Raw genomic sequence first — 17778 nt, forward strand, 5'->3', positions numbered from 1 at the left:
CTCTGATCATTGCTCTGTACCATTTTATAGGCATCCTAGTAATTTTTATGATATTTGCAGCCTATAAAACTGATGAAAAGTCCCCCTAAAGAAAAGCATTATATTTTAACACTATTTTCTCATGCTTAACTGCTTAAAACAGTCGGAATAAACCCGGAACGTGAGTTTGTTCTTTCAGTGACTGGAAGCAGCTCCAATAGGCTTCTGTTAGTGCCAGAGTCACTGCTGAGTCAGAACCCAGTGGCTTTAAGGCCTGAAAAACATTTGCTAGTTTTATTGTCTGGGGGCTTCCTGGGTCCAGGGCAGCTGCCACGACGGCTGCTCCTGCCACTGCTGTAAGATGGACGAATTCAGGACCAAACTTGCACATTACTCTTCTGCTTCTGGGTGTCACATTCCTTGATCATTCAGTGATGAACTCCCATCTGTTCTTCCCTATCCCTGTTGAATATATTTTGTGTGCATGTGATTGTGAAGAGGGAACTGTGAAAGTCAGGCGTACCAGTGACTCTCTTGTTAAAAGTAAGAACAATCTTGACTGAAACCAGCTTGCCAGACACTGACGTCCTTCACCTGCTTTTCCTTGCTGACTCCACCTGGAGTCCACCTCTAACGCCGACGTCTTCAATCTTGTTAACACTGCTGGTGCCCCTTAGTACGTGAAGCCAGTGGGATGGACCAGAAGGAACCTTTGACGAACACGTTTGACCTGCTTCCAAGGGAAAGCCATTTCCACTTTTGGCAAAGGCCTAAGATCCCAGGTTGCCAACAGAAAAGAAGCCATAAAGTTTGATATGTTTTGTGCCTTTAGATTTTACTTCTTGGTTTCTGGCATTGTTTCGTTGAAATTATATTCTGTTTTCTCTGCATGTATTCATTGCTTTGGCAGAGAGAGGAGGGACAATGCTGCACCCTAGTGTCACTTCTGAAGTACTTGAAAAATGACTTCGGTCTCAGCCATCGCTGCCATTTATAGGTTTTGTGCTTTGTCAGTCTTTCCAGTACAAATGTCAACTTTTAAGGCTTATATTCAGCTTTGTCCAAATATTGAAATTTGATGCAAGCCCTTTTTAGTGGACCTATCAGAATTTCACAACACTCATATATAGGCCATAAACGTTCACACTGGATGTTAAACTGAATATTTTTGAAAAGAAAGCCATATTCACATTCTCTTAAGGGGAAAACTGTTTCTGTGTTTCGGAAGATTTATACTTTCAAAGAACAGTAAGTACTTTGAAAGTGAAACTGAATGCTTTTAGCCTGTGACATTTTAGAGCATTTTTAAGAGCAGAGTCATAGTTAAATGGAAACAAAATACAGGATTTGGAATACGTTTGCTCCAGGCTCTGGGCTGAACTATGTGTGAATTTGGCAGTTCATTTTATTCCTCATCCTCAGTTTCCCCATCTATATAATGGAAATAATAATACCTGACCTGCATGTCTCAGGAGGTGGTAGATTTAAGAACACTTTTATAAGTTATTTATATGAACAGGTATGTATATGCATGTATGTATGTATACATCACACATATACATACAGGGACACTGTTTTTCTGAGAGCCTTTGGCATTCAGCTGCCCACATTGCCAGATTTAACTCAATATAAATATATTCAAAACTGCAGATAAAAAAGATTTTAAACTTGTACTAAGAGTTGTTATAATCGATTTCTAGGTGACTGGTGTTAATATGCAAAAATATTGATATAAAAATGGCTAAAAGGCCAAAAATGACTGAAAGGCAATTTTTTAAAGTTATTTAGTAAGCATTCTTCTGTTCTTCCTCTGCCTGTCCCATTCTATCCAAACACACACACTTTTTTTTAAATAATGTAATGTTTTTGTTTTCCTCTTTTTATTCTTATTCTAGATCTTGCTATTAAACAAATTAGTATGTTGCTCAAGTTGTCATTTCCATTCATCTGTTCCGTAAACATGTCCATGAGTCTGTTTTTATCTACCTCAATAACCTGGCTCTCCCCACATGTCTGACAGAGGTAGGATTACTGTGTCTTTCCCCAGACACCCAGTGATAGGTGTCTGCTCTTCTCAGGTGAGGTCTGTTACCTGGGCTCTGTTGAGGTGAGGGAAGGGGAACAAAACCCTACAGAGATCTTGTGACATTTACCACCACGTGTTCCTGCACCCTGGAGGACTTGTTCAGGAGGACATCCCCTGGGTCTTAGTCCTAGCGAGTTCAGGCCCAGAAGACGACAATGCAGGCCAGCACCTTTTCTATCTGTAGTCAAAAGAGTTTGCTCAGTATTTGAATAGTCATATAGTCTGTCCACTAAACAGCCTGTGCTGTTTTTGTATCACTTGATGCTCTCTCTACCTTTCTGATCCCAGGATGGTTTTCAGGGGGAACATAAATGATACTGTTTTTATTAATTGTTTGCTCACTTTGTAATAGCATAAAATAGTTATATAAAATATGTAAATTACATTATGAAATTTGATATTAAATTATAAAATGGTATTGCATAACATAGGACTACCATACCTTTTAGCCTCATTTTTTGGGTCTGGTTCTGATTTATGTAATTACTGTGTGAGGAATTATTCTTTAACCAAAAATGCAACCAAATTTATGTGTAAACAAATCATGTTAGATGAGTATCATAAAGGCATGTCAGTACAGGAGTGTTCGATCAGAGCACGAAAAGCACTCCTGGGCATAAAGGAAAATATGATATGCCCATGTGGGTCTCCTTTGAATATATAGGTCCTGCTCTGTCAGTATTTCAGGGCTTATTGGTAATACAATAGTTTCCAGTTCTGCATGATCTCTTACATTTTGTGTCTTCCGCCAGGGTAATCTCTTATCTCTTCCCAGTGGTTTTTACAGCTCTCCTGTGAGATTACCCTATTGCAGTCCCTGATTACCCTGCCATGATCACCGGATTACAGCAGGACAGAGGGAAATGGGAGTCCTGCCAGCCATACAAGTGATGAACTCCTGAGGCTCTGTGTCCCCCATGCCTGCCCCTTAGGCTTTACCTTCTTCTAGAATTGGTGGAAAAATAGCTCCAGCACAGCAGCTAATGCTTAGATTCACCTGTGCTTCTTTTGTAGTGTAATTGGACTCCCGGGAGAAGAGGACTGGCCTAGAGATGTTGCCCTCCCCAGGCAGGCTTTTCACTCAAAATCTCCTCAACCAATTGAGAAGTTTGTAACAGATATTGATGAACAAGGCAAAGACCTACTTCTGGTAAGTTCACATGATGCAGAGTTGGTCTGCACTGTGCTCGTGAGAGACTTGCCCTGTCCACACTGGGCACTGGGCACAGTGTCAGTTCATCATCATGTGCCACAACCACACGGGGCAGAGGCCACAGTCTCTCTGCAGCTTTCATTTCCAGCCCTATAGCAGTTAGTGGCTTTTGATTCTGCAATGGCTCCAGGTCCTATAGAAAGAGAAAGAGGGACTTCCCTGGTTAAGAATCTGCAATGGTTAAGAATCCGCCTGCCAATGCAGGGGTTACGGGTTCAAGCCCTGGTCTGGGAGGATCCCACAGGCCGCAGAGCAATGAAGCCCATGCGCCACAACTCCTGAGCCTGTGCTCTAGAGCCCACGAGCCACAACTGCTGAGCCCGTGCACCACAACTACTGAGCCCGCGTGTTGCAACTACTGGTGCCCGCATGCCTAGAGCCCGTGCACCGCAACAAAGAGTAGCCTGCACTTGCCACAACCAGAGAAAGCCCACATGCAGCAACGAAGACCCAACGCAGCCAATAAATAAATAAATAAATACTGTGTATCAGTAAATGCAGCCAAAATTTGAAAAAAAAAAAAAAATGAAAGAGTCTGATCCACACCCTTTCAGTCTGCCATCTTTGAATGTTCTTTTGAATGCAGCCTTAGAATCCTCTGGGTTCGTCTAAACACATGCTTCTTTAGAAGTAAATATTATGTTTCCTTGTTTACACTTTCATGCTACTTTAAGCAGCTTGTTTGGCATTTTAATGTGTCTTTTCTTAAACAGGCACATTTTTAGGAAGATGTTTTTCCAAAGGAACTGGATAGCAATACTCCTTTTAGTTATTGATTTATTTAATAAGTATTGAACGTGCCCTGACATATAAAATACCTCACTGAAAATAAAGACTTCTGTGCCCTGTTTGAGACTGAAACTCATAATACTTGGCTTTGTACATAATTCTTTGTATTTGGAGACCAAACAATAGGTAGAAGAAAGTACCTATGGGGCTACTCTTGGTGTTTGGAACCCAATGATAGTAATGAGTGTATCCTTTACCAGCTGAATTAACAACCTTTGATATCTAGCCAAGAAAGTGCTCCTAGACTCAGAAGCTTACTCCCATTCTGTCAGTATATTATGAATTTTAGATATAGACCTAAGAGTCTATAGGTCCTAGTAGACATACTATGTATGCTTCAGCTCTGTGTGGACACAGCCATCGATTGGCATGTTTGCAGAGCCAAGGATTTTCCCAGTGAAAGCCCTCACTCCATCTTCAGCTGATGGTGGCTCACTTTCTGATGCTTAGGCAAAAGTTCCCTCCACTGCCAAATTATAGACAAGGACAGCTCTATTCCTCCCCACTGTTGATTTGTAAGACACTCACTAGTGTGGCCTGGAAATGGAAAGCCATCCAGAGTGTAAATGCCCTGTCTCTGTCCTGTGCATCACGTGCTCTTAGCAACTCTGCTTTTCTCTGCCCTTTTCTCCACCTCATTGCTTCTTTTCAGTCCTACTGTCTGCTCCCCTAACTTTAGCTGGTCCCTTGACTATCAGAACTTCAACTAATTCACAGATCCTTTCAGCTCTAATCCCACTGCTAGCATTTGCCCTGTCACTGTTTCCTATATCAGATTCCTACAAGGAGGAACCTGGCTGCCATACCTCACCTTTTTTGCCAAACCGTGATAAGGGTTGCTACCTACGGCCAGCCTGCACTCCTGGCCCAATCAGGTATGCCAGGAGACAGTGAGGACCGCGTGTTATAAAATATAGCCACCACAGGATTTCCTTTTCAGCAGGAACTTTGAATGAAATGTTCCTCTTAGTAGAGGATTCTGGACAGACCGTGACAGTGATAAACAACTTTGATAGTGAAGTAGCCCAGTCCTTCAGCTAACGGAACATCCAAAGACAACCCAAAAGATCTCCTGGCTCCAACATTATTAGGAATCACCAAGAAGAACTTAAAATATAAAGAGAACAGACAATGCCATGTGTTCATTCAGGGTCCCCCACTAGAGGTGGTGGCTTCCAAAGTCAGACCACACACTAGTGCTAATCTGAAGAAGTAGCAGGAGACAAAAAAGAAAAAGGAGCAAAGAAACCTACCAAAGAGAGAAGGAAGTAGGTAGACAAGGAATGGCAGCAGAGATTAGAAAAAGGAGAGGAATAAAAAGCAGAGCCAGTAACATCATGACCAGGTAAAACTTAAGCATGGAGCATAATATCCACAGGCATGCAGGGAAAGGACAGTCCAAGACCTTAAACCTCAGCAGTCTCTGAAAGCTCTCACTGTTTCAGCCTAGAGGGACACAAGCTAGAACTCTAAAGCAGAGAAGGCAGGCCATTCGGTACAAGAGAGGCAGCTGAGATCCCAAAAAGTAACTGTTGCCGCTATTGAAAATTTTTTACTAAGGAAGAAAAATAAAGAGTATTTTAGAAAGTTGTTTTATTTAAGAAACAGTTAACATTTAAAAGTTTAGCACTTTAAGAGTTATCCTTCATTTTTATCTGAAAAAACAGTTGACTTTATAGAATGCCTCAATCTTTCATGTATGGATGTATTATATATCAACATTTATAAATGCTCTTATGTAGATATATAAGTAGTGTGCAGTAACAAGACAATTCAGGGGAAGAATTATTTTTAGCGGGCAAACCCTACATATCTTTATAAGTTTTGTCCCCTTCATCATGATTCACTTGGGAGTCTGGGTACTTACTCCAGATATGATGCTCTTGCTGAAAAAAGTTTTGGAGTTCTTGCTATCAAACTGCTTTCAGAGCCTGAGGTACTTTTTTTTGGTCCTTGTATTAGTCTGTTTTCGATGCATAACAAACACCAAAAAAAGTCTCACTAGCATACAGCAATAAGCCTTTGTTTCTTGCTCACGTGTCTTCACATTGGCAGAGGCAGCTCTTTGAGTCATCTAGAGCAGCTCTGCTTCAGCCGGTGGGTCAAGTACTGGTCTTCTCCACGTGTCTCATTCTGGGGCCCAGGCCCGAGGGCCTTTGGCTCCCCGCAACATGTTTTTCTCATCCTAGAAGGTAGGTGCTCCCATAAGGGCAAGCAGAAACCTACGATGCCCCTGAAGGCCTAGGCTCGGAAGAGATACCCTGCCATTTCTGTCCACATTCCATTGGCCAAAGGAAGTTACGTGGCCAACTTGAATAGAAGAATGAATACTCCTCCCATGGAGAGGGGGAAGGAAAGAAAAGGAATATGTGTTAGAAACTGATCCAGTCCACTGTAGTAGTCAACTCTTGACGAGGTGGTAATTCAAAAGCTCATTTTTTAAGGCAGTTATTTGGCAAGCAAATTATATTTTTTTGCAGAAACAATATTATTGTGCAAGATTTTAAAATTAGTTCTCAAAATAGCCAATTGTTCTACTGAGGTAGAGCAATAATAGGATTCAGCCACCTTTTCTAACAATATTTCTACAGGACAAAATGTATTACAACCTCCAACCTGAGATTCTCACATACCCCCCACCTTAGGCTAAAGATTTCTCCTTTTCTCTACCCTCTTCCCAGCCCTAAGCCATCCGTGTAGTGTGGGAACAGGGCTTCCTCTCAGATAATCCTCTAGGGACATGTCTCTCTATCTTGGACATATCTCCACAGCTTTTTTTTTCTTTTTCCTATGTCCTGGGAATTAAACTGGCTGCTTCCTTTTCTAATGCCACTACGTAATTTTTTCCTTCTTGGACTCTGGGAAGAAAAAACTCAGGCTCAAGAATTTTGCCCCTGCTTTCCTGTCCTTTGGGAATTCAGCCCTTGTAAAGCTTTTCTCAAGATGTTTATTGCTATTAGAGACAGTAGAACCACTCTACGAACAATCTCCTTCCTCTGCTTGTCGTTTGGGTCTTTGATTTTCAGAAGACGCTATGCGCAGGTTGGTGTCCATGGACTGGTAGGGAGCTCAGGATAAATAAGATTTCAGGGGACCCAACAGTTCACCGGAAGTTATATGTAGAATTTGCTGTTTGTATGTGTTTTTCTAGCTCAGTTGCATTCAGCAGAGTTTTAGAGGAGTCCCTAATCCACTCAGGACCTAAGACTGTGAGATACTTAAGTGCAGAAACCCAGATTAAATGGAAGAGGTCTACATAACCATGATAATGTTAAGTCTAGATTACATAGAGGACGGAAATCAAGAGAAATTTCAGATCCCCATCCCACTTCAGTAGACACTGCATCACAAGGATGGAGAAGCTGGTAAAGCTTCTCTGCTACATGTGAGCTCCCGGGGCAGAGGGTGCAGGGAGACATTGCTCATCGTTAGTGCTTGCCACCTGCTAGGCATGCTGGAGGAGTTGGTAGAAGGAGAGGAGGAGGATTTGAAGAGCGAGATTACCTGGGGTTGAAGTGGAAATGGCTCTGAATTAGGGAAACGTTGTGACTGATTATGTATCAACAGCTTGGGAATGCAGATTGCTGCTCCAGAGTTCACCTTTCCCTCCTTTCACCTTCTACCTGCACTTGAGTCAACGCCTGGAATAGAGTTCAGTGACTTGACTTGAATCTGATGGTCCCCTTGTAGGGCTGCTGCTAGCCCATATGACACCTTGACGTGAATTAGAAGGAAGGCATCTCTTTCTTTGGGTGGCGCAGCCCTGGGGCAGTGGATCGGGATAATGCGGGTCTAGGCTTTAGCCCTTACTTGTTGCCTCCTCCACTGGCCCTGGGTTCAGTAATTATCCTTTACACCTGAACAAGGCAACCCCCTTCCATTCCCTGCTCATTGATAAAATCAGGGTAAAAAATTCGGGTGAAGATTCCGACTATAGCACTAAGTTTGCTAGCATCAGAAAAATCACTACCCTAACTATAGTTATATGCATGCTGTAATAATAATATGATTGGGTTGGAGAGAAATCCTGGGTGGGTAACAGTCCACAGGCAACCCAAAAGGTGTTGCCTTTTCCTGAGCAGACATATATGAGTTCTGTCTACATTGTATTTAGTGTCCCTTGACGTAGATACTCATTCTCATTATACACACATGTAATACGGGGCAGTGAGTAGATACATAACTATGTGTGGCAGTGAATAGAGGCATAACTATGTAAGCACATTATTTAAATGGATATGTTTTATGTCAATCTGCTATTCTGTCTCTATCACAGAAGTGCTTGACATTTAATCCAGCCAAAAGAATATCGGCCTACAGTGCCCTGTCTCACCCGTACTTCCACGACCTGGAGAGGTGCAAGGAAAACCTGGATTCCCACCTGCCGCCCAGCCAGAACAGCTCAGAAATGAATACAGCCTGAGCTGCCTTGAGCTGATCATCCGGAGAACCTCCTTGGTAGCTGATGGGTCCCCTGAGTAAGCCCTGCAGAGCTGCTGAGGATCACTGGTTGGAGACCTTCTAGCTGCCGTCTTCTGGATGGGCTCTGCTTCTCTGAGGAAACAGCCTCGTTTACTGTTTTGAAATCAATGCAAGAGTGATTGCAGCTTTATGTTCATTCGTTTGTTTGTTTGTCTGTTTGTTTTAAGAACCTGGAAAAATTCCAGAAGAGAAGCTGCTGACCAATTGTGCTGCCATTTCATTTTTCTGATCTTGAATGCTGCCAGTGTGAAGTGAGCAATCCAGACACAGCTGAGTTATGATGTAATCTCTCTGCAGGTGCTGGAGCCTGATTTGGTACTTTTGAGTGAGTGTGTGTGTGTGTGTGTGTGCATGTGTGTGTGTGTGTGTGTGTGTGATTCTTGATCTCTTAAAAAGTGTTACTTTCTGTAAACAAGAATAATTGAATTTTAAAGGCTCAAAGTGACCGCTAAATAACAGGTGTCTGTTGACTAAAGGTGATTCACCAAAATGGGCTTCTCAGATTTAAAGTTGAGCCTATGTCCTTAGCATTTCTTTTCTGGCCCAAAGCAGTAAATTTGCTAATAGTAAAAGGTTCACTATCTAGGTGACGTTTTATACACACAGCAAAAAGAAAAAAAAATTCTAGTATCTTTTAAGAAACCTGTTTTTTGAAGCACAAATTCTATTTACTTTTCAAAAAGCTCATTTACTCCTTGTAATTTTAACCTGTATAATGTGCTTTATTGTTTCTTTGGAAAAATACCTATAAGCTTTTTCTTAACTTGCTATAGATTTAGAGAGTGTACCTCAACTAGGTAAAATCATCAAAAAATAATAGAGAAAGCCTTTATTTCCTGGTTTGGAATTTATTTTCTTTTTGGTTTTTGTTGTTATTTTGTTTTGGTTTTGATTTTAGGAATTGGTCAGAAACTGTTTCCTGTTTGGGTTTGGAGGATAGTTCTCTCTGACTAGAGACAGGAATGCCATTTAAGTTTTCCCCCACCTATTACACTGTACTTTTCCTACCGTGCACTGCCTCATTTGCAAAGTATCCATCTTATCTATCCCCCAGCGCATCTAATATGTATTACTACCCTTACCTAATTAATAACAGATAGCTTAAGCTGTTCTCATGCACCTCCTACTTTCTTTCTTTCAATGAACCTTTCATAAATAGTTTGATTCAGATTTATGGCTTATGGCTCCAATTCCACAATCCTAACAGAGTCCCATATGTTCTCCCTCTACTGCAATCTTCCTGCCTGGCATTTGGCATTCACGGTTGTTACCTAGGCAATGAGTAGAAGACTGGTTCTTCTCAATCACCAGCAAGTAGATTGCTTTAAAGTGTAACTTAGTGTTTTACAGCTTTATAGAATATATTGTCAGTGTAGTATCTGAGGGAATGTCCTTAACTATTTTTTAGAAATATATATTTACTCTATAAAATTACCTATTCTCCGTTGCCAGGCTGTGCTTGTTTCTAGTGCCTTATGCACATGCCCACTCTCTGCAGAGCCAGCCTGACCTGGGCATTGTGAACAGCTTTACTTTTCCTCTTGCCATTTTCTCTACAGTACTTTATATTCCATACCATCTCTGCCTTCTGTGTGGTTAGTGCTCAGTCGGCTCTAGTAACCAGAAGACACAGAGATGAAGTATCTTTTGGTAAGTTTAGCTAATTTCGCTTCCTGATTCATGTTTTACGAGCATGCAACAGTTAGACTGTGTTTAGAGTTAGGGTTTTCAAAGAATGGACATTGCTTCCCTCAGAAAAAAATGTGCCAGATGATGTTTATGCATAATCAGGCCTTTCTGAGTTCTCCACAGCTTAATATTGTATACAACTATCTTTATATATATATATATATATATATATATATGTATGTATGTATGTGTGTATATATATATATATATATAGTTTAACATTGTTCTAATTCAGTAACTTCAAGAGAAGGAAAATTTTTCTGAAGCAAGATATGAGTGAGAAGATGGGCCATAAGAATGTTTTATACTTTCTTCCTTGTGACAACATCGATTATGTTTTGTCATCTCTGTAAATGCTTGAGATATAATGGATCCAGAGCATTCAGGTCAAGCATACTTGTGGTCCCCCTGGATAAATGAGTTCTGCCTTTCCTTCAATCGGGGGTCAAAACACAAAGACCAGGGGCCTAGAAATTGAATTTTAAAACTCACTGAACTAATCCATCATGAGCTTTTCAGTTAGTATCCATGGTTAGAGTGAACATAACTTGGGTTTTTGCTTTTTCAAAAGTTTTTCATAAGTTCACTCAAGAAAAATGCAGCTGTTCTAAACTGGAATTTTTCAGCATTCTTCAGCATTTTAAACATGTAGAGAGTTCAACTTTTATTTCTAACATATGCTCCTGATTCGTTTCTTGGTAGTGTTTATAAAGCAAACTTAAAGCACAAACATTTTGACATTAGATACTTGCCAGATTCCCCTCTGAGAGGCAGAAGGAGAGGGCTTTTCAGCCTCTCTGAACTTGTTAAAGAGTCTGTCCCCAGCTCTTCCATCCGGGTGGTTGTTGCACTTGAGTGATTACTCTCGTTTTATGTCTTTTACATCCGCCTCACCACTTCTGAAATCCAGATCCCACACAAGCACCCTTTGCCATTAGGGCACTTTGAAGCACAGAGCAGAATACAAGCTTACTGAATACGGCTTATTCTTCTGCTGCATATGGTTTCAAACATGTTTGCGAAAAGCTAGGCAGTGGTTAGCAGAAAAGGTCATATTGCCCCAGGGCTATACTGAAGCAGCTTATAGCAGTAAGAAACAGGATGATAGACTTGAACTCACATTTGAATTTCTTACTAGGACTGGGGCAAGAATATGCCTGATAGTTTCTATATGATATTTAGTTCTAGCGGCCCAAGCTCTGGGAACTGCTGTGCTGGGGTGGAGTTGTAACAACCTGCATTTCAAGAGTCCATTTAGGCATCATAAGCTATCACGTGGCAAAGCTAATAAGGCCCTAACCTTATAACCTTAAAAACACAATCCCTGAGAGCTTGTCAGAACCCAGTGTGTTGGAGCCTCCCACTTTGTCTCTCCTTTGAAGTAGATGGGAACTCAAGGAGCAGAGAACCTGTTTCGGAAGAAAGCTCCGGGCCATTTCTGCCCCCTGTGTTCTCATGATTTTCTCTCAGGAAACACACACTTTGAATGGCAGACTTTTCATTTTGCCCCAGGTGACATACTAAAAATAGTTCAAAATGTTCACCTAAGACCAGAATCTCAGCCTTTTAGTTTTAATTAAAAATGAATATTTTGGAATGCACAGGATGTTAATATCTTAAATAAAACATGTACCTTTTAATAGAGAAACTTATGGTCTGACTCCAGAATGTGATACTCTCCATCCTGATGGGAAAAAACTTAAATATTACCAAACTTTTGAATCTTAAATTATGTATGTAAATTGCATTTTTAACTAACTATAGCTGCTTCTCTTAAAAGTGGTACCTATAAAAGTCAGTAATGGCAATTCTCACTCCTTAATGGAAATTAAATCATGTAAGCTTTCTCATATCATAAACATATTAAAATTCTTCTCTCTAAAGAATTGCTTCTTTTTTTAAGTGACAACTTTACTGTAATTTTTATGATAAGCACATGAGAGTGTCTCCCATTTTCCAAAAACAGGCCTGTGTTGCATAGGTGGGTCTAGGAAAGAATAATGTTAAAAGTAAGCCACTGTAATTACTTAATTGTGTTAGTAGAGTTTCTTGGAAAGAAAATATTGAAATATGATAAATTCCTAGATATTGATAGAATTCAAAAGAATGCATAAAGACATAAAATGATGTCTTTATTTTATAAAAAATAAAGATGTGATATGATTTCTAAATCTTTAAAAACCATAAGACACTAGGCAATGGATAGAGGAAATTCTGGAGAAAATGAAGGTATTCAAAGAAGGATAGTTTCAAAGTTATGTATATTTTGAAGGGTATATATTTTATTAACATGTATTGCAAGAATTTATATTCAAGTCACCTGGCAACTATGAACTTGATATGAGCAAAAACAAATTTTATGGAAAAGTCACTCCAAACAGTTACCATTTCAAAGGTTGAGCTAATCATACTAAACCATCCCTATTCCTTCCTCATTTCAGGGAAGGAAGCAGCCATGTGAAGCTACACTTGTTATGCAAGCCTAAAAATGTTTGTTGTAAAAAAATAAATAAATTTTTTAAAGGTGTGTTTCCTATGCCACCAGGATTTTTGAAAACTTGTGAAACCCAAACCATTTATCATGTGCATTCAGTACATTCAGATGTATGATTAGGAAGATAATTACTTGTTCCTTCCCCACAGTGGAAAAACTTCTCAAGGCTACCAAAAACCTGTCAAGCAATGTAAGTCCTCAGATAATTAGTAGTGGTGTTTTCCTCAAAAGCATAAGAAAATAGCATTTTCATTTTTTATCAATGCAATTTTCAACCTGGTTTTGTTACATATCTATATCTCAAGCATTTCTAACTTGTACTTTTTCAGAAAATAAACCAAAAATATTCCTTTGGCCTTTTCCATCTTCTGACCTTTGTTAACAACAAAAGATGGAGAAAGAGGAGAGGTCTGATTTTTACATGTTTTCCGATTAGTCGTTTGTTTTTTTTTAATGAAGTGCAAACCAGCTTTTCAAAGTGTTTTCTATTTCTTAGCATTCCCAGGGAGTTAATTTAGATAAATGAATGGACTTCCATCAACATATTTATGTTTCCTTGATACTGGTGCTCTGGCCTTGAAGAAGAAAACAAGACTCTCCTGAAAATAAATACAGGTTTTTTCCAAGCATCTGTTTAAATACTATTACAGCAATTTGAACTTAATATGGTAGGAAAGGGAGGCGGTTTTTCTTTCAAATGTCTGTTTTAAAATTAACACTGTCCTAAGGGATGAACTTTCTTGTTTTATTCTAGTATATTCCACAAGGTGGCACTTTGAAGGGGGGTGTGGAATCTGAGCGAGGCTTCTACCTTTATTTTTCTGCACACATTTAACTCTTGCCTAGCGCTTGTTTTTCAGGATGATTAATAATCTTCACAGTGTTCTGTAACTCAGATATTTTAGTTGTTAGCTAAGTTCTGAACAATTGTCTGTAAGTAAATTGTTCTTGAGGATGAATAATACGCACATTTTGATTATTTTAGTGTATAAAGAGAGCCTAGTCATTCATTTGGTCAGGAAACATTTTTTGAGGTAACTAATTACCTCACTTTTCTAGGTGCAAAGTTACAAAGGTGGACATGCTTATTACTCAAAAGGCAACACTCATCTGTGAAGAGGATAGTTTTGTTAGGAGTGTAAAACTCCTACAGAGGCCCTAGGCAAAATGCCCATATCCCCTGTCAGCTGCTTTCACATTCCCTACCATGGTGGCTGTTAGACGATTAAATTTAAAAATACTAATTAAAAAAATCAGATGCAGAAATTAAGTAACGCATCAGTTACTATATAGACAAAACTATTTTTTCAAAGAATTGCTATGCTGAAACAGAGCCCTAAAATACTAAAAGACCTGGTAAATTTTACACTTGTACAGTCACAAGTGTAAATTCACAAGAAATTGTAATTTTTAAAAATTTTCAGTAAGCATATGAGCTAATAACTTAGGAGTATATCTACATAAGTGTTTGATTTCTCCACTTGTGAAGTTCTTTGGCAACTTTATTATAAATATATATGTACATACACTTTTTTCATACACTTTTGTTTTAATTCACAGATCCGCTCAGAGACCCTTATCCGCCACATGATTTTAGTTCATTTTAGAAGTCATTTTCTTTAACAGTGTCACTGAAATTCAGGAGGAAGGAAATTATATTATTTTTTCAGAATTTCCTTAGCACAACCCAACGGAAGGCAGTTTATTCCTTCTGAGTGGCAGAAACTCCTTAGTGCCTGCTTCACTTTCCTCCGGAGTAGCCAGCGGGCAAGTCTCAGTAATTCATACTGAATCAAAATACCGCACACACTAGGGGCTGTCAAATCTTCGGCCTCATCCCTCTGCTTAAAATCCCACTGAAGTACTTAGATTCCAGTTTAAGCCCCTAAGTGGAAGGCCGAATTCAAACCTCGAGTTTGTTATCAGTTGGGCCAGTCTGAACTCTTATCCGCGCGCGTTCAAAATTTCCCTCCCACCGAAAGCCTTCCGGGTGCGTGGCGCCGTCGCCCCGCCCCTTTGGCAGTAGAGTGGCAGTGGGCGGAGCTGGCTGGGACCCGCCCGCCGCTCACCTGTTAGTGCCTGAAATGATGTACAGACCCGGCGGGATACTGTCCGAGGTCCATGTGCCCTGCTGCTGTCTCGGAGGCATCTGTTCTGCAGTCTTAGGAAGTAAAATATCCCTAGAAGCAAACAGGTGTCATCTGTGCGTAAATAAGTACAACACAATTCTCCGAGAGTTCGGGTATAAAGAGATGCTGCTCTGTATGAAGCTATCTACCAGGCATCTCTCAAGCTCTAAGCTCAGATTTTTTTTTTTTTAAGAGAAGATGTATAATTACAGGAAAGATTTTTTATTTTTTTATTTCCTATCATTCTACATATATGATGGCAAAAGATATGCCTGGAAAAGTTTTGTTTGGAAAATTTGTTTATTTTCTGCTTCATCCTCAGTTGGCAAAGGCTCCTAACTCTTTACTTTCTAATTTCTTTCTCTTTTTTTCTTCGTCAAGTAGTTAAAGATATGTGAGCAAATTATCTCATGTGGGAGGGAGACTTTCCTGTTTAGAGGAACCTTTTGTGTGAATTGTTCTGTCAAACAAATAATCAACCCCTTCTCTATTTAAGGAGTTTGGACTGTCAAATGTAGGTTTTCTTAAAGGGAACACATAACTGTACATAACGCTATAAAGAACTATGACTGTAGCACTAATCAGCAAGCATAAAGCCACAAGTTATATCATTTCTAACTCTCTGTGGTTTCTAGCCAAATCCGTTGAAGTGCTTAGGTTACAGTCCTGAAGAGACCTTTCGTACCCTTACTTGAAAGTTTCTAATCTTAAGTTTTATGAAATGCAATAATATGTATTAGCTAGCAATATTTCTGTGATCACCAGCAACTCCAAATTTGACCTTGAAGTCTCTGGATAATGAAAATAGATCCCAGCAGTAATACACTTCTTGAACACCCCCCCACCAAGTGTATTATATATCTTTCTTATTTTGATCCTGTGTTTGCAACAAATGTATACGGGAATATTTTAGTTCCTTACTTTGTATTCATTTATTTTCCTATGACCAGTAATATACTAGTTAGTACATGGAATCAGTAGCATCAGCTACTCCTAGCTTCAGCACTTAACAAGGTGGGAAATTTCTATTTCAAGTTGTTCTACATTTGCATAAATTATTTCTATTATTGTTCATGTATATTATTTATTTCTCAGTCACACTAGTCCTGTGAAAGTGCAACAGAAGGCAGACCACATTAGGATTTGCATTAAATGCTCATTATCATGATCTTGATGGAACTAAGGAAATTAAAATTAGACTTAAGCCCCCAAATAAGATGCATGCATTTTTTAATATGGTTAGTAGAATTTAAGTCTAGAGAGATAGTATATTTGTGTCTAGGTGTTTTATCATTATGTAAAGGAATTAAAGCAAAGGACTTTGTAGTTGTTCTTTTGTCAAGTATGCATATACTATAGTGTGAAATACAGCAAAACTTAAAACTGCAGGTAGCAAAGCATCAAATACTGCCTTAATTTAGGAACTCTGCCAGGTGGCCCTCAGAATAGATGCCAGGCAGAGACAGGCGCCTGGGTGGCGCCTCCTCTTATCTGGCCCGGAAAAGAAGCTTCCCCCACACCATCTAGTACCCTTGTAGGTGGTGTGACCTGTAGTGGGAACAGGTAGCACTGTTGAAAGGAGAGCAGTGTGAGAGGTTTCTGTAGAAGCAGACCTGTCAGCATGTGCCTTGAGGCTTCCAGAACATGCCAGATGGAGAAGTCCAAGTTTCCGTGCTTCAAGCAACTTGGTTTTGTAGAGAAGCAATCCAGTCTGGTAATTAAAACAAGGATTGCCTATACGGTAGTCAACAATGGGGTTTTAACAACCAACAGTCCCCAACACCTCAAAAGCTTGTTGCATTTCTGGTATTTTAAGTTTTGATCTGAAGGTTAAAGGGCAAGTGTGTTGTAGAGAAGAGCAGTGTGTGGCAAGAAAAGCACAATGTCGGTTCCCGTAGAGTGCAGATTAGAACTAGAGGGTTTTACAGGCTTCTCATTTCTGAGATGTGTAAAAGCACGTTTTCACTGTAAAATGTATTAATGTTTCTGCATTCCTATAGGGCCTAGTTAAAACTTTATTCTAGATTTCAGCAAGGGTGTCACAGCCAGTGAGCTATTTTTTTGCCTTTTTTTTTTTTTTTTTTTTACTTATTTTTATAGTAGAAGATATTTTAAAAGTAGAGGAAAATCTTAATTTGGACATTCGACTTGTTGGTTTCTGTGTTTGAAATCACGGTTCTGGAGATGTAGAGATTGTGCATGTGCATGTCAGATACTAATCTAGGCTGTGTGAACCAGCCCAGGATAACTGATACTCCGCCAGCCTCTGCATCCTTTCCTCCCTTCCTCTGAAGTGCTCCCTACCCCCTCCCTGGACTGTCCACGTGCTGCTCTCCATCCTCCTCTGCTGTACTTTGGGGTCAGGGACATGATGAGAGATGCTTTAGGCATCCCAGGTATGCCTGTCCAGGCTTGGCCACCACCCCTACTTGACCTCTGGCTGGCCACAGTCATGAAGAGAAGGTTCCTGGTGCTGAGCACAGAGCATGGTCAAGACACCAATCACAAATGCCCTCTAGCATCTTTGTATATGTCTTGATTTTTAAACCAAGTCGTGCTACAGAGCATTCTGTTTTGGCTGTGGTGCAAAGAAAAAGACTAACCAAGGATATAAACCACATTCCAGGCTGCTGTTTTCTATCCATCTACAGGCTGTACTTTTACTGTATTTCTTCATACTTGAAATTCATTCTGCTATTTTAATATCAGGGTACAGACTTAAAAGGGTGCATGTTCCTTAAAGGTGCAAAATTACTCTCATTCCGTTTGCTTATATTGCTACAGAATGCTCTGTTTTGGTGCTTTGGGTTCAGCAGGTCAAAGAAGCAGTGTGGAAATTCACTGCCTGGAACACAGTCTTACAAGAATGCTGGCAGATGGCTTGGTGTTAGATATTGCTTCTGCTTTTTTCTCTGTA

General features: G+C 39.9%; 1 protein-coding gene across 4 annotated transcripts in view; it reads left to right on the forward strand.

Moving 5' to 3' along the window:
• Positions 1-15629, forward strand: part of CDK6 (cyclin dependent kinase 6) — a 233494-nt gene extending 217865 nt beyond the window's left edge. For all 4 annotated transcript variants that reach the window (XM_060108779.1, XM_060108782.1, XM_060108780.1 and 1 more), the window contains exons 7-8: positions 3080-3215; positions 8344-15629. In XM_060108779.1, the coding sequence (XP_059964762.1) occupies positions 3080-3215; positions 8344-8490 (283 nt within the window). In that variant the 3' untranslated portion in view covers positions 8491-15629. The remainder of the gene's footprint in view (positions 1-3079; positions 3216-8343) is intronic.
• The last annotated feature ends 2149 nt before the right edge of the window (positions 15630-17778 follow it).

This window comes from Mesoplodon densirostris, chromosome 9 (genome assembly GCF_025265405.1).
Source record: "Mesoplodon densirostris isolate mMesDen1 chromosome 9, mMesDen1 primary haplotype, whole genome shotgun sequence".
Taxonomy (NCBI): domain Eukaryota; kingdom Metazoa; phylum Chordata; class Mammalia; order Artiodactyla; family Ziphiidae; genus Mesoplodon; species Mesoplodon densirostris.